The 27,697-nt window shown below is 35.2% G+C and overlaps 1 protein-coding gene across 2 annotated transcripts; it reads left to right on the top strand.

Annotated features, from left to right (window-relative positions):
- Positions 1-1,091: 1,091 nt before the first annotated feature.
- Positions 1,092-26,872, top strand: LOC127941339 (zinc finger and BTB domain-containing protein 7C-like). Of its 2 annotated transcripts, XM_052536325.1 has the most exons (4): positions 1,105-1,251; positions 13,019-13,152; positions 21,179-22,493; positions 24,869-26,872. In XM_052536325.1, the coding sequence occupies exons 3-4, from the start codon at positions 21,193-21,195 to the stop codon at positions 25,437-25,439; spliced, it is 1,872 nt and encodes a 623-aa protein (XP_052392285.1). In that variant the 5' UTR covers positions 1,105-1,251; positions 13,019-13,152; positions 21,179-21,192; the 3' UTR covers positions 25,440-26,872. The 2 variants fall into 2 exon arrangements, with proteins under 2 accessions (XP_052392284.1, XP_052392285.1); XM_052536324.1 differs by lacking the exon at positions 13,019-13,152 and having other exon boundaries at positions 1,092-1,251.
- Positions 26,873-27,697: the final 825 nt, after the last annotated feature.

Genomic DNA, 27,697 nt, shown 5'->3' with positions numbered 1-27,697 from the left:
GGTACAAACAGCTTTTTATATTTATAAAAAAAATGCTATATCAAAAGATAATGTGCTACAATCATTTGACCAACAGTATGTAGGTGCTCTATTAAATGAACTTTTAACTATGGAAGCTTGTTTCCAATATGAGATAAAATAAGTTAATCGCAACTTTTTATTTCACAAATCTGACTTATTTTCTCGCAGTTCTGAGTATGTATATATCTCAAAGTGAATGCAAGTATAAACTCAGAATGCGAGATGTAAACACGCAAAAAAAGGAGAAAAAAATCACGGTTGTGAAATAAAAAGTCGCAATTAATTTTGAGAAGAAAAATTCTGAATTGCGAGAAAAAAGTCTGAATTCTGAGATTAAATTTAATATTCCACAATCCTGATTTTGTCTTCTCAAAACTGCAATTTATACATCGCAATTCTGAGATTTTCTTTTTTTAACTAATTATATTAAATTGAATAAACTCGGAATTGCAAAAAAAAAAAAAAAATAAATAAATAAATGTTCATATCTTGCAATTTCAGTCACATTTCTGCCTTTTCCCCTTGTAATACATTTTTTTTTTCTCAGATTTCCAAGAAAAAAAGGCCAACTTGTGAAATAAACCATTGTAATTACCTTTTATAAATATATATATATTTTTAATCCCATACTTCCATACAAACCAATAAATCTTTAAATCTGTTATTCTATGTAAAAAAAAAAAAAAATTCAATAAAATGTATTACATTTGTTAAAAACCTTTAACAACGCTGAACACTTTCCGAACCAATGCAGAATAACACATGACACTGTGTGTGTGCATTTATTCCAAATGTAAACATGTTGATGATCATGTTGCTATCAGAGCATGACAACCTACCAGCGTCTGCCGGTGTGTGTGTGTGTGTGTGTGTGTGTGTGTGTGTGTGTGTGTCTCTCCTCCCATAGCGAGGTGCATGTCAGGTGGACACGAGCGGCCGGCTGCCAACATACTTTTGGTTTGGAGGGAGGGCTGGGTGGGTGTGAACTTTTGTTTAGTGTCTCTCTCTCTCTCTTCCTCTCTCTCCCTGATTCACGACACACCTTCTGTGCAAAACGCAACTCCTCTGCTTATCTCTTTCCCCCTGTCGCTCTCTCTCTCTCTCTCTCTCTCTCTCTCTCTCTCTCTCGTCTGTGTTCACTTTCACATGTTTGAGTCGGAGGATAGCAGTCTGTTTCCTGACACGCAGAGACTTCTCTCCAAGACGCAACTCCACCAGCAACACCTAAAGGTCAGCAACCACTACTCTCTCTCTCTTTCATCTCTCTCTCTCTCTCTCTGTCTCACCAAGTGTCTTTTAATTGCTGTCTGTCTGACTGCTCCATCACTGTCTGTAGTGAAATCGAAGGGGTTTGTGATGGCATTTGTTCGCTCGTCTTGTGCATCTGTCACTTTTTAGAGTGTATGCAAAGTGCATTAGAGAGTGTGGGACCCCCCCACCTCCTCGTTCTCACAGTCTCTTTAATTAGAAAGTCTAATAGAGTAAAATGAGCTGATAGGGCAGGGACGGGGGTCTGATGCTATCGCAGCATCCCTCAGTGCTGCCCTGCAAGAGATCTCACGTTTGAGAAGAATCAGGCTTTGGTCAATCCATCGACAGCTTTTATTGATTAGGCCCCTAAAGCAAGCCGACAAAAACAGCACGGGAACACAAATAAAACTGAAAGGGAAAGTTTATATAATAAGTCAAAAGATATTTGCACTTGTTTTCAGTTTCGATAGTCGTGCAAATGTTATGTTTAAAACTTAAGAGTCTGATCGGAGTCTAAGTGTCAATAAATAAGTAAAAAACCGCAAGTACAAAATTAATGGTATTATCACAGTACTGTTTTGTAAGGGACAAATTATTGCATATTTACAGGGAAAATCTAATCATTCGTTTAAAACTGACTACGACACATTCAATAGGGTCTGTTATTATTATTATGCATTATATATATTTATATATATTAAAATATTTAATATTATATGCATAATTTACATACATATATTGTTTACATACTTTATTGTTGCAATTAACGTCAAACATAGTATTTTCAACCTAAAATCGATCACTTATAGGTTTATATTGTACCATAACCTGATTCAGTGACATCATTTGCAATGCTTTATGGGATATTGGAATGTCTTGCACTATTTGAATTTCAGAAAATCTGATACATTTCAAATGAATTCAAAATCTAAAATTTAAAATGAATGTTCTAATTATTTTTAACTGCTTTGAAAACCCTCATCAGCATGTTTTCTGCTGTGACTTATCTTGCGTAAACTTCGCGTACAGTCAAACTGTGAGCAGCACTGGTCATGTCTACCACAGAATACAGGAAACATCATTCATCTGCTCTCTTTGTGAACATAAGCCAAGACTCTATCACAGAATGAATCTGAGGGCTTAAAGACTGAAATAATCCAACATGTACATTCAATGCACTGTGTGAATACAGTATAGACTTCTCATTAAAGCAACACCGAGAGAGGGGGAGCTTTGTTCGGTGTGGTCAGGGACACAGTGTATCAGGTGAATGGGCAGATGACCGCCAGACTCAATTATTCATTTATTTTAATTGTGGCTGTGACGGACACCAGATTTCAATGCCAAGCAACTGCTTTCAGATCCATCACGACGTGTTGGAGCAGCACTGATTAACCCCACGCTAACAGGCCGTGATTACAGTACATAAAAACTCCCGCGTCCATAACTCTCCGTCACTCTTACACACTCAACAGAGCGAGAGAGCGGGACGGAGCAGAGTGAGCGAGGGAGGTTATGCCGGGATACGCACCACGCCTTTGTCTGTCGACTCACTAGGACAAGGTTTATCAAAGTTGAACCTGATCTGAAGCGAGCTTTTGTTACACGCCGGATACTTTTACACCGGTGTGTTCTCAAACATTCGAGAGTGCGCTGCGCTCCGTGGGCTCTTGCCATGGGAAGGTGTGGGTGCGAGGGAACCAGAACAATGATCAGGATCTCAGAGCGGTTCTAGATCACTGCTGGGTACATGACTGTATGTCACACACACACACACACACACACACAGACACAAACACAGCTCAGCACAAATGTATTGTTTATAACACCTTAACTATACATTTCCATAACAGAAATATATTTAAAAGTTCAAACTACACACACGCACAATGTACATACACTACTGTTCAAAGAGTACATTTTTTTATATTTTTGAAAAAAAGTCTCTTCTGCTCACTGAGGCTGCATTTATTAGATTAAAAATATGGTAAAATCAGTAATATTATGAAATATTATTACAATTTAAAACATCTATTTTCTATTTAAATATATTTTAAAATATAATTTATTCCTGTGATTCACAGCTGAATTTTCAGCATCATTCCTCCAGTCTTCAGTGTCACATGATCATTCAGAAATCAATTTAATATGCTTATTTACTGCTCAAGAAAACATTATTATTACTGTTTCTGCTTAATTTATTTTAGAAAACATAGATTATTTTTTTTCAGGAATTTTTGATAACTAAAAAATTAAAAACAGCTGCATTCATTTAAAAAAAACATTATATAACATAAAATATTATAACATTTTAAATTACTTTACACTTTTGATTGATTTAAAACATCCTTATATAAATTGTTGTCTAAGACAATGTGGTGTTGCTAGCTAAGCGATTCTTTAATTCTTTAATAGGTAATATTTCTATCTAAAAATAATAATAATAAAAGTAATTTGAAAAAAAAAGAACACAGAAAAGTACCAATTATGATCAGAACGATCAAGTTAAAGAGAAGCACTGTTCAAAATAAACAGGATGGCTATGTGAAATAAAAAAGAAGAAGAAATATGAGAGATTTTATCTGGTTTGCAATGTTTTAAAGAAACTAAAATGTAAAAAAAACACAAAAAAAACATCACATCTCTGCACCATCTCTATCCGTGCTAGTTTCATTATCACAAAATAAACCCGTCAGGCTGATACAAACCCTCACATCAGGGTCTGGGTAATAAAACTTTGTAATAACGACCAGCTAACCACATATTAACACTTACAAAAGTCAAGTATGTTAATCCGAACGAGTAAATCTTCTCATTTAATTCAGCTAGTCAGAGAAAAACAAATTTGTGGTTTGTTACGAAATAATTTCACTTTCACAAGTATAACTCGGAGACATGCGAACACAGCCTCTTCTGTCAATGTGTGCATGTAAGTGTGTTTGTAAGCATTGAAGAAACCTATTAAGAACAGTCTGTCCAGTTCACAACGTGAGATAAAGTTAGGGGATTCACATCCGCTCACACAACAGGTTTCTGATGACACAGCCGCCAACACACTCACACAGAGAGTCAAATACTGCTGTCTATCTGTCATTTTCCTTCCTCTCTCTTTATCATCAAAAAAAGCCTGTTTGGCGATTTAGGTAAAGCCCAAAGTGTAACAACTGTCATGGCCTCACCTCTTACACACACACACACACACACACACACACACCTCACATCTAATTAATTCACCAGTTAAACGGTTAACAATAGATATTCAACAGCCGTCCGCCCCTATACCTGATTCTGATGTCATAGAATGCCATTTTTAAAAGTAATTCAGCAGGTCACATGGTCACGCACTTTCTAAAGTCCGTCCCTATGGCCACGGTGCAAACAGGTGTTTTTCTTTAGCTGCTCCTACACATCACATGACTAATCCCTCATCACAAACAGGAAATTAACAACAAATTTGGGTCGAAGGAGAAAATGTTTTCTGCTCAAACAATGACTCCATACAGCTCTTCCCTTCCGGATAAACTAAAAACTGATGATCAGTTCACCAGAATCCTAATTTGACCTAGATATATGTTTAATTATATTGTGCTATCTATAATCAAACCTTACTAGTCAATAAACTATACTCTTTTATACATCTAGATTAATCAATAACTAGACTTTAACCATTTTTTAGACTTGCTATAACTAAATGTACTTCTCTAGAACTAGATTAGACAGAAATAATATTTTAATAAAATCAAATTTAATTATTCTTTAAATGTAACTGTGCTTTAATACCATAAGTAGTAAAATAACTAAACTTTCTATTTTCCCACTACTAAACTTGATTAGACTTTGCTATACTGTACATGTTATGGTATAAATAAAGCTTTATTTGACTTTACTATAATAATCTTTGACTGTACCTCATGATTTTAATTTAGATTTTACTTTACACACTATAACCAAACTACATAAGCATTGATGTCTGTCAACTATATTCTATACAATAGCTGTATTTACTATGACAGTATGTCTTTCTACTGTAACATAGTTTAGTTTCTTTTAGCTGACGCGTCTTTCTTTGAATTTAAAGCCGATCTGATGTGATTTCAGCTGAACGCTTTGGGCCCGTGTGTGTGTGTGTGTGTGTGTGTGTGTGTGTGAGTGATTTCCTCTGGTCTTCTATGAAAAGTGAGAGCAGCTGACTGGGGAGCATCTAAACTCCTGTAGGTGTTTCCTGTGTGAGAAGAGTCACTGACTCCCAGACTCTCTCCTCTCTCCGCCGTTCTGGGTAAATTAGAGACACACACACATACGCTTGACATGATCACACACACAGGATTGAGGACGACGCACCACGACACACGTTTACGTAGAGCGACCGAGATCCATCAACCACACACACACACACAGAGAGAGAGAGACAGAGGGAAAGCTGGCTGTTTTGTAATGTTGCTGTAAGATTTTGGTTTTGAAACTGGGTCCACCCACTGGTGTGAGAAAAGAGGAGAGGCACAGAAAGACAGAGAGAGAAATGAGTGTGTGGGCTATCACTCACTCACTACTCACTCTTTCAGTTTAAAATAAGGACACATTGATCCACCCACCCCGACCTCTCACACACACACACACACACACACACACACACACACACACACACACTGGAGCAGATGCCTCAGGTATCCGAGCGGCCTGATGGACTGACTGTGGGCTTGTAATGTGTGACGTTCAGGAAGTTCACTTGATTGAGGAATCATCGTCTGGATATCGTTCAGGAAATATGATTTTCAGTGGATGATATGATATCTTCAGAGCGGTTTGGTGGATATACTGCTAATGCACAAAGACAAAAGAGACATAATGTATTAAAATTAAACTTGACACAATGTGTTCCGAAAAAGAAAAGAAGGAAATGTCCTGTCAGGCGAATCAAATTAGTTCCAGCTTGGGTAAAAATACAGTTCCCAACATTTTTGTAGATTTCCGTGTAATTTCAGACTGTCAGCATCAATCAAATTAAATGTAAATATATGACATTAAATTGATATATTATTTATTGATTATATAAATATATAATATAATATAATATTAAATGTACATATATTAAATATTTGTAAAAAAAAAAAAAAAAAAAAGTTTTCTTATATACATATTTTTTGTAAATAAATACATAATATATGTAATATATAAATACACAAATATACATACATACATATGTATATATCTCAAATAAATTAGTATAATATATATATTGTTTGTTTTATTAACTGTTCAGCTTATCAATATCAAGTGCAAATAATTTGGATATTTATACATTATAAACTATATTGAATAATTAAAATGTATATTAAATACACTATATATATATATATATATATATATATATATATATATATATATATATATATATATATATATATATATACATACGTACAGAAAGCTAAATATCCAGTGCTGTGATCAATATAGACATCTGTGAACTGTGTGTGTGAGAACATGTCTGTGATATGTGCTTGCATTTTTTTGCATGAAGCGGCATATATGCATACGGTGTGTGACTGATCACTATGATAACTTGCATCTTGTGTGTGTGTGTGTGTGTGTGTGTGTGCTTTGACAGACATCTGTCTCCTGTGCCCTGCAGCCTGGTTGGTTTTAATTAGGTACAGCCAGAGGGCCCGAGGGCAGACAGGGGCTAGTCATAATCACACACACACACACACACACACACACACGGCCAGCCTCCCCCTCACAATCCTCCACAAAAAATGTCCTTTCAGAAGGAGCATCTCAAAAAACACAAAACACACACCCTCACACACACACACACTCCATCTGTCTGAAACACACGTGTGAGGTGTGTTTCACATGCATGATTAGTTTGATTGATGACATGCACATTTCAGTCTCTTTGAGTGCTTAAGTAGCTGTCTTTGTGTTCCGTCGCTGTCATTCTGTTGCACTGCAGAAGCTTCTGTCATGAAAACATATTCCTCGTATGTGTGAACATACCTGCCAATAAAGCTCATTCAGATTCAGATTCTGATTCACACATGAACCACGAGTCCCGACCTTTCTGCTGAAGGTGTGTCAATTACTGAATCATTGTGGAAGCTAATTGGTTTCGATGATAATAATTTGTAATTCCTGTAGCTCAGACAGCAGAGCATGGGTGCGATTTCCAGAAAATGCATGAACTAATAATATGTTTACCTTCAATGCAATGGATAAATGTCTTTCAAATTGCATAAATGTAAATTGTACTATTTAGCTTTTATGCATTTTGATAGGCTTGCAGAATGAAACCGTTTCCCATCATGCTCCGAGGAACTATAATGCGTCTGATAAAGCATCGGTTTCACTCATGCATATTATTATTTGGTTAAACTAAAAAAAAAAGTCAAATATTGGTTACAATATGAAAAGAGAAAGAATTTGTTTGCTTTATTCTAATACATAATTGCAACTCCCACCTATTAACAAACTAGTTAAAGATTTAAATAAAATGGTTAAACTTTTAAACGACTTCACTAATGCACATTGTTTGCGTTTCTAGCATTAGCACAAAAATGCCAAATCTTGTTGAGAAGTACAAAAACAGTATTTAATCATCTACTGCACTAATGCCATTTTTCTTTGCATGCATTTTTTTCTTTTTTTACACAATAAAGCATGTATACATCTCATAATTTGTCTTTATGCTTTTGCTGCAACAAACTGAAAGTGTTCATCCCCATGACCAACTGCACCACAAGTCAACGCCTAAAAAGCCACGATAACAAATCACACATATAAAAAAAGGTGGCGTTCTGACACATTTGTATGTTGTCGTTTCTAGACCTTGTTCAGCATGAAATGTAAAAGAATCTCAAAATTAAATTTAAGACATAATCGATATGCTGTCCACATTCACACAGACTCACCAAACTAAAAATCACAGATAAAAACCCTCTTAGCAGCAGCATTTCCAAAAACGCCCATTATATATATATGTGTGTGTGTGTGTGTGTGTGTGTGTGTGTGTGTGTGTGTGCAGATAACACAGATGAAACTGTCCGAAAGACACAACACTTCCAGTAAAAACAGGAGTTGGAGTGTGGAGGGGTTCACCGATGACCTTGTTGCATATTTTGGGCTCCGTGTGTGTGTGTGTGTGTGTGTGTGTGTTTGTGTGTGTGTGCGTTGTCCTTGGACACGGTTTCCCACCCTAGTTGGTGGGTTTGTCTGTAAGTGGGCAGAAATGACACATTTTTCCCACAAGCCCACACCCTGGAGCACCAAAGCCCCCACTCCCAGAATACATCTGTGCACGGAGTCCCACATTTCAAATCCTAAGGCTTAGAAAACAGAGAATAGAAAACTGAAGAGTTTGTGCATCAGATTTGAACACAGCATCAGGATCAATGTTTTGGTGCTTGACTACGAAAAACGCTATTGAGATGTGTGGTTGCCGGGGTGTTTCTATGCAGTTGCTAGGATGTTTGGTGCGGTTGCTAGGTGCAAACATCAGCACATCTCTCCTCAACAAAACATGAAATGGAGAATTGATTTGTAGAAAGAAAGAAAGAAAGAAAGAAAGAAAGATCTGACCTTACCTGAAGTGAGGCATTACCAAACACACAATAGTTTGTAGAAGTTGAATGTCAGTCTCAGTTTTAAATGTATCTCGTTTTCATCTGAATGCAGCTCTAAAAAAAAATAATAATAAATAAAAAATGTTATAATAATTATAATATAATAATAATAATAAATATTTGTTTCTAATTTTCACTGCATTTTCACTACAAAAGATGTCTGGGAAATTTGTTTTAGTTTTAGTTTTGATTACCTAAATTTAAATATACATTAACTAAACTTAAAAACTAAAAAAAACTGAAATAAAAATTAATGAAAATTATATTTAAAACAAATAAAAATGACTAAAACTACAGTTACATCAAAGCAGAAGATATAAAAAATAAAAAACAAAAAACAAAACAACTAAAAATATTAAAAATATATTAAAATAGCATAGAATGTTTTTTAAATAATCATTAAAAATAATATTAATTACAAACACACAAAATTATTTTTATTTATTAATGTTTTAAAGATCCCACAAACACTGATCTGAAGACCCGACAATGACACGTCATGTTAACTACATTAAATGGTTCTTTAACCCTATAAATCCTGCTGCATCATATTTGATATGCATGTTTCTAAATAATTAACATGATCAAAACTTGTATAAATCTCAATTTTGAAAACATGTCACTTAAGACTGTTTTTGTGCATTATATGCATCATATGATTTGATAATCAAACTAAGCATTTAAACATCATTTTACTAAGAATCACCTGTCTGAAGTTTCTAAGACAACTAAGTGAGAATACCTATAAATAATGTCGCATGTGAGTGTTTTTAACTTAATAATCCCGTAATTCATCTCTCCATCTCTTTAATTTTCACACTTTATTGTCATCACATTCACAGCAGGACAAAGAAGTCCATCGAAATTACCCTTTACCCAGAATCCCCCAGTAAAACGCTGGATTTGGTATTAAGTAACTGTGCTGGTTTAAAAAAAAAGCAGGTCACGATGAATCTGTCATAAATTACATAACTAGGTGGATTCTTGATGTCATTTAGGAAATCCTGTCCGTGTTAAAGCGTCGAGTCATTATTTAAAGAGACAGACACGGCGGGAAAATGTCACAGTGCCAAAAAACACAAGTGAGAGAGAGACTGTAATAGTTTTATGGATTTTGAAACAATAGATTTGAAAGACAAGCAGTATTTGTCTGCCATTTTTAAGAGTTAAATCTTTCTGTCTGCTTACAGAAATGTGTAGCGAGCTGATTGGCTGATTAAACTTTTTGATTGTGACAATCTTTGATGATCACAAACAAAACTTAAATTTGACTGAACACAAGTGGCAAATCAGAGTCTTTTACTGGTATATTAAAATAAAATGCGACCCTGAAGCCCAAAACCAGTTTTAAGTCTCTGGGGTATATTTGTAGCAATAGCCAAAAAAAAAAAAAATTGTTTTATGCCAAAAATCATCAAGATATTAAGGAAAGATAATGTTCAATAAAAATATTTTGTACATTTCCTACTGTAAATATATCAAAATTTCATTTTTGATTCGTAATATGCATCGCTAAGACTTCATTCGGACAACTTTAAAGATAATTTTCTCAGTATTTTGATTTTTTTTTTTTTATGCACCCTCAGATTCCAGATTTTAAATAGTTGCATCTCAGACAAATAATGTCCTATCATAACTTATAACTTACACTAATAAATCTCAATTTCAAAAACTGTGACTTAAGACTGGTTTTGTGCTCCAGGGTCACATATATGGTTTAATGAGGTTATCTGTAGCAGGTGCATTAAACACATACAATTTGCAATGCACCTGCTACAGATGAATATGCAGAAAACCACATTAAACCACAATCTTTCATCTTTCCCTTTTACCACATTAAATGAGAGTAAATAAAAGCTGGATGAACGAATGAATGAACGAATGTACTCTTCACACAACTCTTGAGTATAAGCTTACAAGTTAAATAACTGATTAGCCGTCAACCTCTGGTTTCAGTTTCAACGGAGGGAAATTAAACAGCCCTGTTGAGGAACACACTTCCTAAACTGCAATATGGGTCAAACCACATGTATAAAACAAACAACTTGTAATTAACTAGAAAATCATAATGTCTCGATTCTGCCATTTTAGAATATGTAATTTAATTAAACTGACACAAATGCAAAATATAAGCAGCTAATCTGTTTTATGTGCCACATAAGAAACAATGCAAACAGTATACTACATACTGTAAATATAGTATATAGTATATGCACACTACAGTATATAAAGCATACTAATCTTACTATTACTGCATTATATGACATATATTCTTGTGCACGGCAGTGTTATTTTAGTTTCACTGATGCACTATTATAGTTTTTATTAATATTTTGAATTTTCTGTTTGCCTCTCAGTGAAAGTTTGTGGTGTTTTGTTATCTATCAGTTTATTCATTTTTTATATCTAGATGTTAAGTTTTCGTTATTTTAGTATTTCAACTTTCAACTTATACATATACAGACAGTATGTATATATATATATATATATATATATATATATATATATATATATATATATATATATATACACACATACAGTGCTTTAAGTGGTCCAAAAGAGGTGCCGGTACTCTATTATAGCTTAAAAATATATATATATATATATATATATATATATATATATATATATATATATATATTTTTTTTTTTTTTTTTTTTTTTTTTTTTTTTTTTTGATGACTCCTCTCATCCCCTGAGGTAACAACAACTATATTGAAGGGCTTTTATATACAGCAGTCAACAGGCGACTTTAATAATAAATCTTTTTATTAGTTCGTGGATTTGCTTGAGCTAGAAAGAACTACTGAACATAAATAAAATGTGCAAAAGGATTTTGAAAAAATACCCTTAGAAAGAGCTACTGCATTACTGCATTCAAACATCCAAACTGACTCAAATGATACGCGAACCCGCTTTGAACTCCCGAACTGATTCAAATGATCCGCGAACCCGCTACGAACTCCCGAACTGATTCAAATGATTCGTGATCACCAAACTGACTCAAATGATTCGCGAACCCGCTCTGAACTCCCGAACTGATTCAAATGATCCGCGAACCCGCTACGAACTACCGAACTGACTCAAATGATTCGCGAACCCGCTTTGAACTCCCGAACTGACTAAAATGATTGGCAATTTCGCTCCGGACTCCCGAACTGATTCAAATGATTCGTGATCACCAAACTGACTCAAATGATTCGCTCCATACTCCGAACTAGGAAGAATTAGGAAGCGTTCATTGTGAAGGGTGCTCTGAAAAGTGGCAGCACAGGCAAAGGATTAAAACCTCTATTAAAACAGATGTCCAAATGAACGTATGGGCGCACAGAGAAGTAGTGGTATGCTCAAGAGCTATATTTGGAAGTGGTGGTACTGAGTATATATATTAAATATATATATATTTAATTGAAATTGAATTGAATTAAATATATTTAAATCATGCCAAAATAGGTAAAATAAAACAAAAACATATATCATATATTGTTTACCATGCAGTATTTAGTAAGTAAGAAGCAAGAATAGTACATTGTAATATGTAATATATATAGCCTAGATTAAATTAATGGAGATTGAGCACATTTTACAAGAAAACTGCTTGTAAAAAAATCTACTGCAATATTTAATGTTTACTTCAGTGTGTCACTTGCAGTTACAGAGTAATTAATTGTGAAACTGACTGGTTTCTACACTAAAATCTGAACTTCAGGTTTTCCACCTTGTTCCTCCGTCTAATTCATCTTCTGAAGTCACAGCACATGCATTTATAGAACTGGTACTTTTCTCTCTCTTCCTTCATTTGTGCCCAAGTTCGAGTTGCAAATCCTTCACGAATAAAACTAAAAATTCATTTTGTCTGACCCCAAATCAGAGGGTTTGTGCACCATGGGCTTTATTACATACTGAGCTTAAACTGTGTTGTGGAGGAGGATGGGTATTATTATCCTGAGCTTCCCACCCAGCTATAAAAACTACATCGCTGCTCTCGAGTAGATCCACCTCCTCTCTCTCTCTCTCTCTCTCTCTCTCCTGTCAGTGTCCACACAAACCTCTCCGTCTGTCCGCGTGCGCCGTTGTTTTGGGCTTGTAGTTGGATGCTCAGCTGTGTTTTTTGTGAATGGAGAGTAGACGCTCGGGAAGTCGGGATGGACCGATGTCTTCACGTCCCTCAGAGACGGAGATGAGACAGGCTCGGATCTGAAACACACTTAGACCTGGAATAAATCAGCCGTACAGTAACACACACCTGAGGATCTGGACGGGTGAGTGCGCTGCAGCCCAGTTCACCTGTTTTCAAGAGAGAAAAGTGTGTGTTTGAGTCAGAATATGCACGATTTATACAAAATATGTGTGTTTGTGTGCATTTTAGGTATAGAACAGCACGTCTGTAGGCAGTAATTTGATGACTCATGTAATCATTTAGGCCATTCTTTAGATGTCGTCTCCAGAAAATGAGTGTGGAGTTTTCGCCCGCTGTAAACACAAACTAACATCAACTAATAATGACACAGCAAATCCACAATTACACCACACACCGCTGACTCTGATGTGTATCAAAGCAAAGCGTTATCGAAACAATCTGCTCACACGATGTAAGAAAGTGCCAATTATTATTTAAAGAGGCTGTTCTCTTGACCTTTTTGATGCGTCCCACTGATCTAAACACACGATTGACCCACATAGTCATCTTAACAAATCATTTTCATAGGAGCATAAAATATAGTTATGTACAAACTATGATTTATTCAAAGTATAAATCGATTATGATCAATTTTGGGTTGGAAGTTTTCAAAAAATCCAAATTGACGTCACGTCGCAAAAATCAGATAGCTATCAGATTTATTTCTGCACAGAATTTGCCCAGATCAGATATGAAAATGTCAGACAGTGATTTTTGCTGTTCATATTATCAAAAAGAGATCTGTGTCACGACTGTGATGGGGACGTCTCCGTGCTTTGGCTAAATCCACCACAAACACAAAAGCAAATGCAGCTAGATTTGTTAGAATTACTAAAGTTTAGACAGTTTTTACATGTTTCAAAAGGTTTTAAAAGGGTGCTAAGGTGATAGGTGAGCGTGTGTGTGTGTTTGAAGAGGGCTGAACGCAGAGTAAAAACAGTGTAAATTACTGTTTGTAGCAGCAGAAGCGCGTGATGCAGGTGTCTGTATCGTCTTACTTCATATATTTACCCAACAGATGAATTACAGCAGACGTTACACAACGGCTGTGTGTAATTCTAACAAGGCTCTTTAAGTGTCATTTACGTTCGCTCTGATCTGGCGCGGGGTGAATTAGTCTACGGGTGAAAAGCAGCTCAAATATACAGCACAACTCTAAATGAACTCCGGCCAAGACACGAGGCCAAACCTACACGCCGCACTTTATTATGTTTTCTTTAACTCTGTTGAACAAGCTCCTGGTTTAAGTCTGTGGTCTGTCCTCGATCTGTATTAGACTGCTTGACAAGTAACTTGGACATATATAAAAAGTTACACACACACACACACACACGCACACACACACACACACACACACACACACACACACATATATATATATATATATATATATATATATATATATATACACATGCACTAACACACACATAATGTACAAATAATAATAAATGATTCATTACTTTTACATAGATAGATAATATATTTTATATAAATATAAAATATAGTTTTATGAAATTATAATAAAACAATTACATATTACATGTATGTGTGTATATATATATATATATATATATATATATAATTTAGTAATGTATAATTATTTAATATATAATTGAATAATAATAACATTAATAATAACAATATCTAAATGGTGACATTAAATAGACTTCTATTGTTTTTATATACAGATAGTTACACTTTTTAACCTAAACCCATCCTTACCGCTCAAAGAAAACTTTCTGCATATTAAAAAAAAACTAAAAAAAAAAACTTGTTTACTTAATTTTTTTAATACCAGTTTTACAAATGAGGACGTCCCCAATATTAGGCAATTTTGTCCGATTTTGCTCACTTTTGGGTACAAATTTGTCCTCGAAATATTTCCAAAGTAGGTACACGAACACACACACATTGGCTGCCAAAGAGCAATATTTATACTCAAAACTGTTACTATTTAATGCAAATGTTTAAATCTGCTGGCAGAACCTCACCATTTATCATCCAGACTGTGGAAACAATACGTGCATGTCAGAAACTGTTCACATGCAGAGCGTTCATCATCTACAGGACCGAGACGAATCGTATTCAAATCCACAGCTTTCTATTGGCTGATTGGTGCACCATGCTTCGAGCTCTGTAAACAGGGCCGTGAGTCTCTGCAAAGCACTAATAGACTAAAACCTACAGGTGCCCCTGCAGGTGAGGCCCCTAAATGATCTCCCTCAGGACCCACGAACCCACGGCTGGATTTAGCCAATTTAGCAGCAGTCTGAGCAGCGTGACACGCGCTCGCTCCTGCCTCCCTAAAGAGGCCATGATGAAATATCTCACACAAATGTGAACTGTTTTAACTTTTGGAGAAGATGGTGTAACTCTACCCTATCAAGAGTTGGTCATCTTTGCATCACAAAGTCAGACGAAGCATCCGCCGTGCACCAAATGCATGCATTAAACCTGCAAAATACAGTTAGCATGCACTGACTTCACATTAACAAACAATCACTGTTACCTGTTAAGTCTTAAAGTGTTTGTCCCAGTTAAGATGTTGATCAAAGCTCGCGTGTGTGTACGTATTTAGTTCAAACATCAAACACAGGTGTGTTATTCTGAATGATCAAAGACTGAGGGGGTAGTTTGGGTTTTTACTCACTTATGTCATTTATGTTTTGAGATATGACACATTATGATTGATGTTGAACTCAGAATTAGTGATGTATGAACATGCAAGAAGGAAAATAGGAAAAAAGGTTATTATTGATGATGACACAGCATGCATTAATTTCTGAAAGGCGCTCAATTCAGTCTGATTCACAAATGATTCATTTAAAGTGATCTGAGCGGATTTGTGAATCAAAACGTGCTCACTGTGTGTTAATTTTTGCACGCTGACAATGAGGATGACGCAATATCAAAGCAAAACCATTAGCTTAATTTTGTTTGTTTGTTTCGTTTGCAGTGCTGCTTCTGAATAGCGGTGCTGGAAACACTGATACACACATGCATGCATTTTTCTTTTCTCATGACAAACACTATGTCTATGTGCTGAAATGAGTGTGTGGCACTCTGTGGGGCTATAGAGGGTATTTTCTTCACCTCTTTCCACAAACTGTTGATTAAGAAAGACACCAGAACAAACGCGGAGCATAATTCTTAGATCCTCAGATTATCTCCAAACATCTCCAACATAAAATAGGAGATTTGATACGGTTTACAATGATTTGGCATAGAACGAACTGCAGCTGATAAGAATCTGAAAATGCTTCTTTTAACCATTTTTTTTTTTAAATTTATAATTGTATTAAAAATATTTGTATTCATATATATATTATTTATTTATTTATTTTTCCAATTGTTCAAAAGCTCAAAAAATGCTTTGAAAAAAATATTTAGGAAATTTACTGAACGAAAAAAAAAAAAGTAGAAATTTTTCAAAATACATATAACCAGATAATATAAAAAGAATGTGCTTGATATAGTCCCTGAATCTTACTGGCTTAATATATATATATATATATATATATATATATATATATATATATATATATATATATATATATATATATATATATATATATATATATATATATATATATATACACACACACACACACACACACACACACACACAGAGTTACTCAAACATCTGAATATGCAAAAAAAAATAAAAAAAAATTATACTATATTTAACCAAATCTGTGCTTCTAAAAAAAAATCTGCATTTGAGTCTTCATGTCATTCACAGACAAATCAATTGGATTCACTGAAACTATAAGGAATGTCTGACCGCCAAAATATGACAGCAGCATTTGAACATTATAAAAAAAAATATTTCTCAGTGAAAAACACAATATCTTCCTCTCATTAGAAACAACAGGCAAACCACAAAGCAATCCGATACACATCTGCAGAAAAAAAATCTACTACACTCCAATTGATCATCAAATCATTTCACAATGAACTGATGTTCTGTCTAGAGATGGACAAACTGAGCTGCGGTCCAAGATACTGATCTAACGGGTTACTAGCAGAGACACAGGATTTCAGATAGCATCTATCACTGAGGTGTGTGTCGGTCAGTTTGTGTCCACATGCTGGGAACAACGGCTTGATAATGACAATGAATGCATCAGTCGGCATGAGAGTTTCACTGCAAAAACCCATTTTCTTCTTCAGTCTTGTTTTCCATTACAGAGATCTACAATTCTTGAATCAAGATACATTTACACTCTCAGAAAAAAAAGGTACAAAAGTTGTCACAGTTGTATCTTTTGAAAAGGTACCACCCCAGTGACAACTTTTGTACCTTTTTTTCTGAGAGTGTATATACTTCACTTAAGATATTTAGTTGTTGTCTAAAAAGTGATTAATATTTTGTGCATAAAACAAGAAAAACTATGTCTTGTTTGCAGCACAAATTGAAATTAGTTTATGCTTAATTCAAAGGGAAAACAAGATTATATTTCTAACCCCACTTTTTTATTATTATTATTTTCCATAAAATAAGACTTAATATCTTAAGCAATTTTCCTTCTAAATGTATCTTGATTTAAGAGCTTTTTGATATTTGTACAGGAAAACAAGACAAAAAAATCTAATTGACTTCAGGTATTAAGTCTTGTTTTCTAAAAAAACATTAAAACAAAGTGTTTAATGCTTTAAAACAAGAACAAATATCTGTCATTGGGATCAGAAAAATAGACTTAATTCAAAAGAAAACAAGATTATTTTTCTGACCTCATTTACAGATAACTCAATTCTCTTTTTTTTTCTTTTTACTTTTTATAGAATTGTTTTTAAAGAAAACAACTTAATAGCTTCCTATTTTTTTTTTTGCAATGGAAAACAAAACCAAAAAAGTAAAGCAAATGATTTTTTCCTGTGTTAAGGATACAGTCAACCTAAAAACAACAGAAATCAAATAAAAGCTCCAGGTACAGTTATATATATATATATATATATATATATATATATATATATATATATATATATATATATATATATATATATATATATATATATATATATATATATATAAATTCTGACATGAAAAACACAAAAGGATTTCTTAAAGGTTTTCAAGTAGATAAATTTGTAGTTTTAATAATTAGCTGTATATATAAGCAGCAGAAGTCTGTGGTGTGTCTGTGTAGACTGTGTCATATGGAGGGAGTAAAGTGTCAAGGTTTGAAGGAGTTACTGAGTGTTAAGTGTGTGTGGAGGGGTCCGTCGGCGCTCAGACACACACACTGTAATTTTGGGGTTGAGTGAGGAGGTGTGGGGGGCCGGAGGGAGAACGCATGCGCTCCCAGGGTGGGTGGGAGACCTCACCCTGTCTCTCTTCCTTCTTTTTCCCTCCTTCCCTAGAGTTGTTTTTAGCTCCGAATGCTATTTAACTTGGCAAGATTTTCCAGGGTGGAGCACCTTTTTTTTTTTTTTTTTTTTGAGTTTTGCCCAACCTGTCGGGGAACTTCTGGGGACATGAGATCTCATCCTTCCCTCTTCCTCCGTCTTTCTCTTTCTCTTTTTCGCAGAAAGTTTGTGTTGTGTTCTTTACACACAATCAAAAAAGAATAAAATGTCACGCATGTCAGTGTTAGAAATTATTGAAATTGTATTATAGCTATTATTAGCGTTTTGAATCTTAATTTTTTTATATACATATTTTCTGTAGTAATAGTAATTTTAGTTAGATGTCTGTATTTAACTACATTTTTTGTCGTTTTTATCTCTCTCTCTCTCTATATATATATGGTTTGTTATTCATTATGTTTTAGTTATTTTAATACATCAAGTTATTCAAATTTAAAATGAGAAATGTTGCTTTGGCAACTAGCTTAAGTTAAGTTTTTCAATATATATTAATTTCAAGAAATGAAAAGTTTTTAAATAGTTTTAATTTGAGTTTCAGTTTTAATTAACTATAATAACCCTGACACCGTGACGCATACAAGGTCTAAGCAAGGAACAAACTAATCATGCATGACTAAGATATATATATATATATATATATATATATATATATATATATATATATATATATATATATATATATATATATATATATATATATATATATTTACCTGAAGGCCGACATTGTTTGATAAACAATGATCTTAATTTAAAAGATGTGTGCTTTGTTAGTGGACTATATGTTCTAATTGCAACCGTTACCTAGCAACAGTGGAAGGGATGTTAAAATGCTCAATGTAACAGAGAATAAAGACAAACAATGTACAAGGAATAAAACCTGAAAACACCAGAAGTTGATTTACTTTGCCGGACAGGTTGTTTTAGGAGCATGCATTGACCACAGGGACGAGACACGCTGAGATTAAACTCTATTCATAGCCATGAATGAAGGACAATGCTGCCAAAACGCCTCTTAAAAAGTCACTTTAAACATTTCAGGGAATCCACAGGTATAATTCAGGCTCCATTCAACTCTGCATGTAGTTTAAGAGCATCTGAGCTTTTGTTCTGTAGAAGTGCACTGCTAAACTAGACATGCATGTCAATTAAAGTAACTGTAATGAAATAGCATTGAAACGTGAGTGAATCTGTGGGCGGTGGGTTACCTTTACTCATGCCTTGACACTTTTTTCCCGTGGAAAGCAGAAACTAGAGCCTGACCCCTTTTGTCTTCCTGTGCTGTATTTTTTTCCGAACTTGACAAAGATAAGTGTCAGCTTTTCTCACAATGCAAAACCATCAGATTTAATGCGCTATCTTTTGAGGCCTTCACAGAAAAATAGCCTATGCTATCATTGTATATGGTGTGAAAGACAGAAGCCAGTGGAGATGATGTTTGATCGCAATCAGAGAGAAGCAGAAGCAGAGATTTGTTCCTCAGACGCTCTATGGGAACCAGTTAATTATCTGATTGTGTCACGCATCTTCTTTAACCACAAAGTGCAAAAATACAAGTTTACAAAGTGCAGAAACATGCATCTTTAGCTCAAATCTTAATTTAAATCAATTTATTGTAATATAGCTCTTTTTTCCGTTCCATTTGTTATTAATATTTATCCTGATATTCATTTTATACCATTAACAGGAAAGTAAATGCTGTCTGTTAGACAATGAATACATAATTTGTTTGCTTATAAATAAACTTCACAGAGTGAAATCAATCCTCTGTTTTGGGTTTTCTATTTTATTCTTTCTGAATTCTGTGCTTTATGATTTAATATGAATTTATCATCAAAACAGTGTCTAATGAAATTAATTTAATCAATCTTTTAACATGCAATCAAATCAAAATATAATTAAAATTCATATAGTGAAATTGGTTTTATTTTTCCCATATTCTGTTTTTCATTAGTTTTAGTTTTTTTAGATTATGTTTTATGCTTCAATACAAATTTATCATCAAACATCAATCTTTTAACATGCAATTAAACTTCATAGAGTGAAATCATTTTATTTTACCCATATTTTGTTTTCCTTTTTTTTCTGGATTTTGTGTTTTATGATTTAATATGATTTTATCATCAAAACAAGTTAATTTAATAAATCTCTTAACATGAAGTCAAATTAAAATACGATTAAACTACTGAAATCTTTTTTATTTTTCCCATATTCTGTTTTCCATTTTATTAAATTTTTCTAGATTCTGTTTTATGCTTTAATACAGATTTATCATCAAAAATTGTGTCTAATTAAATAAATGTAACGAATCCTTTAACATGAAATCAAATTAAAATATTACTAATTTTACCAAAAAAAAATATATATACATACAGAATAAAAAGTGTGGAGCAACAGAACCATGAATGAAAAAATATATTGGTTGCATGATATTTACTAAATAATAATAATAATAATAATAATAATAATTGTAGAAGTATACTGTAAAAAACTGATTTTTCAAAGCTCAAAAGTTTCTACTTCAAAATTTCACATTTAATTTTAATGTGTTACTTGCTGTTTCAGTTTGTAGTGAACAGCTATTTTTAATTTATTATTACTTAATTTTTTTTATTTACAATTCCATGTATTCATTTAACAGACACTTTTATCCATGTTTTCGATAAATATCTCTTCAGCTGCACAGTCTTATTTTAATGCATGACAGCTCTGACCAATTTCTTTTTTCTACCTGTACACAGACTCCTCGGAGAGGATGGCACACACAGACGAGGACCTGATCGGAATCCCCTTCCCGAACCACAGTAATGACGTCCTGTGCAGTCTTAATGAGCAGCGGCGGGACGGGCTGCTTTGTGACGTCATCCTAGTGGTCCAGGACCAGGAGTACCGCACCCATCGCTCCGTCCTGGCCGCCTGCAGCCAGTACTTCAAAAAGCTCTTCACGGTGGCCACCGGCTCCAGCCAGGACTCCAACCAACACGCCATCTACGAGCTGGACTTCGTGGCTCCGGAGTCGCTGACGGCCATTCTAGAGTTCGCATACACGTCGACGCTGACGATAACTGCATCCAACGTCAAGGAGATCCTGAGCGCCGCCAGGCTCCTGGAAATTCCCTGCATTATAAACGTGTGTCTGGAAATCATGGACACGGGAGGAGGTGGAGGAGACCGACCCCCGGAAGGAGAGGAGTTTGAAGGGGAGGACGATGAAGACGAGGACGAAGAAGACGAGGAGGAGGAAATGGAAGAAGAGGTCGACTCCAAAGATGGAGAATTTGAGGACAACAATAGCGAGAAATCAACTCAAGAGGCTGAAAACCAAAAGGAACTGAAAGTTTTGGAGGACGGGAGGACAGACAGCCCACCATGCAGCTCCCAACAAGGAGCGCCGACGACAGACCGGGATGTTCAAGAAACCCAAAGACACCAATCGGACACTCCGGAAGCCCAGAAACCCAAAGTCCCGGAGGGATTGGAGGGACGGGCACTGAAAGACTTCTCAATAGAGTCCTTACTTCAAGAGGGACTCTATCCGAAAGTGCCAGGCACCAGATTCTCGCCCCTTCTCCCAGGCTTCTATCCTCCCATATGGGCAGCAGAATTCCCAGGCTATCCTCAGATTCTGGAGCCGCGGCATCCTTCCCACCCTTTTCCCAATGCTTCGTTGGAAAACGGCCCTTTGGACCTTGCAGTCAAGAAAGAAATCATCAAAGAAGAGCTGAAGGATGAGCCTTCAAACCCTGTCCTCCACAGAGACTTCCTCAACGACTTCATGAGTCCAGCGTTGGGAATAACTTCCGACCCCGCTCTCGGAACGATCAAAGAGGGAGCGGACCTGAGGTCCTACCTGAGTTTTCTTTCCGCATCTCATCTTGGGACACTGTTTCCTCCGTGGCAGCTGGAGGAGGAGAGGAAGATGAAGCCCAAGGCGTCGCAGCAGTGCCCCATCTGCAACAAGGTGATTCAGGGAGCGGGAAAACTGCCACGGCACATGAGAACACACACCGGAGAGAAGCCCTACATGTGCACCATCTGTGAGGTCCGCTTCACCAGGTGAGTCGGGTTAAAGTGACACTAAAGAGAGTACCACAGACTTGAGCCCTCAATACTACACAAATGAGAGAACATGAAAAAGTCACACTAGTCAAGTATATTTTCCTATATTAGTATAGAAGTACTTTGTATAAATAAGAACATTATTATAAAATTTGATGTCTATTTTATATTATTGTTTTTAGCTTTTAAATTAAAAGTATTATTAAATTACTATAACAAAAATTATTATAATTTTTTTAAATTATTTCATTTAAATTATTATTACATAACTATAAAAAAATCCACTTTTATTTATAGCAATAGTTGATGGGAACGATGGTGGGCATATTGTATTTTTTTCTATACATTTCTAAGTATTGCAATTATTTTTTACCATTTCATTTTATTATTTACTGTTTAATATTTTATTTTTTTACAATTCAATATTTTTACAATTATTTATAGTTTTTGTTTATATATTTTATTTAATTTATAATTTATTTTTTGCTACTTTTAATTATATTAATAGTTGATGGAAATGATGGTGGCTATATTTGCATCCATCTACAAACTTCTAATTATTATTAAAACAAAAAACATTGTTTTTAATTATAGTTATAAATATTGTTTAACATTTAATTTTTGTATTTTTTTTAATCTAACATTTTATTTGCATTATTTCTAATTAATTAATTAATTAATTATTATTAAATAAAAACACAACTTTTATTTAAAGTAATAGTTGATGGGAATGATGGGATGAAAAGGAGACCACAATCTGGACTTGCATAATTTTTTTTAAAAATATTGTCATCATTTACTCACCCTCATGCCATTCTAAAGCATTATGACTTTCCTTTATTTGCAGAACAAAAGCGTCCATTAAAAATGAAAGTCAATGCTGTCCAAAAGCACATCAGCACATAACATTTCAAGACTGTTTTTAACATCAATTCAAACAGATAGAGTACAAGAACAACACTTTAAAATGAACAGTGTACACACTAAACAGGAACAGACATACTGAAGAAATCAAACAATGTTCTGACTTGCAACAATTCTGACTTGCTGTCATGTAGCAGCAAACTCTCCCCTAAAAACAAATTAAACAGACTGTCTACTAGAATAAAACGCCTCTTTGAAGCCGAAGAGCTAAGCTTCAGTATAACAACAGTGAACTGGCACATGAAAACTAGAGCAGCATCATAAGGACAAACCTGCTGTGAAACACTTTATGCATCACTGTGGTCGGAGCCGCATGAGGTTTCCACACTGTAATAAAAGCCAAAGAGTAGTGATGTTAATATAAGACTTTTGGGCTCAAACGCTCTGTAGAGGAATGAAATTTCGATGAGCGAGATCTAGACTGAGAAATAGATCAAACGAAGGCTTTTGAGCTTCTGGACAACTCATCTGGATACCACATAACAGGAACACTAAATCCGGTTTTCGTGTTTTTTTGGTCGCTGTTACTGTTGAGCAACTTGCAGCTGTCTGCTTTTCAAGTACGAAGGCGTACACCTGTCTCTGTGTTTTTCTGCATGCACGTACGTTTTTCTGCGTGCATGATGCATCTTGAGGTTTTGCAGAGATTCTTACAGTGTGCACGAAAACCTCAAAACCTAAACATAAAAGAACAGCTCGCTCAAATTTAATCACAATCAGGCCATCCAAGATTAGGATGAGTCCTTCATCAGATTTAGAGAAATGTAGCATTCCATCATTTACTCATCAATGGATCCTCTGTAAGGAATGCGTGCCGTCAAAATAAGAGTCCTAACATCTGATTAAAAACATCATAATAATCCACACCACACCAGTTCATCAGTTAATGTCTCGAGAAGCCAAAAGATGCGTGTTTGTAAGAAACAAATCCACCGTTACGATGCTTTTAACCTCAAACCGTTGCTTCTGACTAAAATACGAGTTCATATAATAACACTTCCTCCAGTTGAAAAGTCATCTCATTTCAATCAGGAGAGAAATCTGCACAGATCCAACACTGTTTACAACATGAGATGGACTTTTTTTAACTAAAGGAAGCGTTGTTAGGGATAACGGATGCACATTTTGGCCAGAAGTGAGGGTTTGAAGATAAAAATGTCTTATGATGATGGATTTGTTTCTTTCAAACACAGAGGTTTTGGCTTTTTGAGACATTAAGTGATGGGACTGGAGTGGTGTGGATTATTGTGATGTTTTATTTGGACTCTCATTCTGACGGCACCCATTCACTGCAAAGTGAGCAAGTGATGCAGTGCTACATTTCTCCAAATCTGATGAAGATTTACAAACTTAGAAGGCACACTTTCTCCACAGACGATGCATTACTGAGTAAAAATTAACATTTTTGGGTGACTTCTTCCTTTAATAGCTGTTTTTCTGTTTTTCAGGCAAGACAAATTGAAGATTCACATGCGCAAACACACGGGCGAGAGGCCATACATCTGCCTGCACTGTAACTCTAAGTTCGTTCACAACTACGACCTGAAGAACCACTTGCGCATCCACACCGGCGTGCGGCCGTATCAATGTGAGCACTGCTACAAGAGCTTCACGCGCTCCGACCACCTTCACAGGCACATCAAGCGTCAGAGCTGCCGCGTCTCACGCCCACGACGAGGACGAAAACCCTCCACCTGGAGGTCTACCAACTTCCTCTTCTCTCCAGATCCCAACACCCTCCAGGCAGACAGGACCATGCGGCTTCCAGGCACCGGTGGCGACCCCTTGCTGCCGAAAGAGCAGCCCACGGGAGGAAAGACGCTGAAGGATGTCGACGGTGACAGCAGGGAGATGCACAGAAAGCTCGTCTCAGAGGATGCGGACAGGAAGCGGGGCGTGTTTGCTTTCACCGTGGCGAGGGAGGACATTCTGCCACACCCGGCCTTCTATTCAGCGACCTCTGACCCCTGGGCCGTGAGACTGGAACGAGCTCCGCCCATTCCCGAGGCCGCAAAGTGACTTTTGTTAATTCCCTGAAACAGCCGCTCGCCTCGAACGCCACAAAGTCTTTACGAACCGGGTTCAGACTCTGTAAAATTAAATGAGAATGACATTTTTGTTTGACATTTTGCTTCCAAATGGGATGGCAGGGATTTTTAAATGACTAGATTTGTTATTATCTTGGATGTGCATTTGTTAAAGCTGTTTTTGATGCTTCAGCGTTTGCTAATATAAGGGTGATGCGCTCATAGACTGTGTGTCCAGTGCAATGGAGTAAGTGAAAATTGAATGCAAAAAATTGACAATCAGGTGTGCAGAAAGAAACAAGTCCTGCTGAATAAGCTAGAAGCTTTGATGTTTGCATTGTATTACCTGACAGGTTTTGTAATTAAACAGTTTTCAGTGAAGCTAAAACCAGCTAAAATAACTAACTTAAACATTATAATCCACTATGCAAAACACAGAAGCGGTTAATTTTTTTACAATTACCACAAAAACTAAATTATTTAGAAAAACTCTCAGGATTATAAATAACTAAAAAAAAAAAAAAAAAATGTTATTTTTTTTAAAAGGCCAAAATCACGTGTTATGACAATATGCCAAACTAATCTGCAGTCAATCATGCAATTAAACAAAAGAGAAAAAATGCAAGTAATTTTTTGTCATTATTTATACTGTGCATTTCAAATTGACCCTTGATAAAATCGAATGCTGTTTAAAATAATAATTTGCATGGACGGCTTTAAGGTTCTGTGGTGAAATTGTTGATTATTGTAAGTGTTTCTATTGTAACACATCCAAAGAAGTGTTGTTAAAGAACAAACTTGATATCTAATCTCTTTGCGAAGCAGCTTTTTCACATATGAAGTGTCTTGGAAGTGCTTGATATGTACAGGAAAATAAAGCGGGGGAAAACATCCACAACTTTGATACTGTTCCTCATCTGAATGCCTCCTTTAAACTAAAACAGATTTTCATGCTATTTATGCATATTTAAATAAGCCTTGGCTATATTTTACTAAGATGTTTTATAAAGACACTAACACACTTGTGTTCTGGTTTTATCTGTTTTTCAAGAGAGAACGTGTCAATGCAGTGTACGATATCTGACATCAAATCCTCTGAATTCAAAAGAATATGGAAATAATATTAATAAAAAAATGCATTTAATTAATAAAAGTGAGAATGAGAATTAAAATCAGCTGGAAAGTTAAGTTTCTGCACTTCACACAAGACATTTAAAATGTTTTTATCTCGGTGTGTAAAAATGCAAAGATGTTTCAATGACCGTGTACAATGAAGGTGCTTAAAGATGTGTGTGTGTGTATATGTATGAAGCCCTTCTGTGGCGACTGGTGGGAACTTACTTGCACTATTTGTTTGATTATGTTTTAATATTGGTTTACGATATATTGATTTAGCTTAAAGATTTAAAAACAGTCACACACACACACACACACACAAAAAATCACAGAACGTGTCTGAGATATGCACTTTACTCCTCTTTTACACAAGAACAATTTCAGTGAAAGTACTTTTTATAAATGTGCGTGGTATTTGTATATTAGATAAATCCCTGGTTAACGGATTCAAAGAACTGGAATAAAAATAAAAAAGCTTTTTTCAAGAACCCTGTGTCTTTAATGGCTCATGTCTTTCTTGGAAATCTGAGGAAGGGAACTCTACTGAATGGGGTCATCTGATGAGGCTTTTATCTACAGCGATGAGGTCAAGTAGAGCTCTCTTTAGAGCATGCATACTCATCTCGAGGGGACAACGAAGGCAGATTTGGTCTCGCTCCTTAACCTCCAGCTTTCTGGACGACAGAGCAGATCTTTACCGGCTCTACTTAACCTCAACCTAAAATTACTCTGAAATCATAGCATGTGGTAGTTTGTTATGACACAAAGTGGTGAAGATCCAACAGACAGCCCTCTCTGGCACAATTAACCATCTCTGTGAGTAATCTAAACCCACACGTTATAACTGCGCTTCAGTAGAAGCCACACATGCAAATGTTGTTTTGAATTATGAAGAATTTTTAAACTAGGATTGCTAGATTAATTTAATTCTGTTGATGTATATTGCATGTTTAACTGACTCCAACTTCAATCAAATGAAACCATTAAAAATTATTTATATTTCCAGAATAATATGTTGTATGAGAGCAAATTTATTTTAAATAAACAAATATTTGAATGTCTTGAATAATTAAAAATATTTAAAATAAGTTTACAAACTATTCTTAATTTAGTTAAGAAACATAATAAAATTCG

This window comes from Carassius gibelio, chromosome A21, assembly GCF_023724105.1.
Source record: "Carassius gibelio isolate Cgi1373 ecotype wild population from Czech Republic chromosome A21, carGib1.2-hapl.c, whole genome shotgun sequence".
NCBI classification, from domain to species: domain Eukaryota; kingdom Metazoa; phylum Chordata; class Actinopteri; order Cypriniformes; family Cyprinidae; genus Carassius; species Carassius gibelio.
Note: the sequence above shows the minus strand (reverse complement) of the source record. Positions and strands in the feature narration are given on the sequence as shown.

Bases quoted from the DNA above. Each gene is read 5' to 3' on its own strand.
- LOC127941339 (XM_052536324.1), top strand. From the start codon at position 21,193: ATGGCACACACAGACGAGGACCTGATCGGAATCCCCTTCCCGAACCAC. The intron at 22,494-24,868 runs GTGAGTCGGGTT...TCTGTTTTTCAG, and splicing joins TGTGAGGTCCGCTTCACCAG to GCAAGACAAATTGAAGATTC.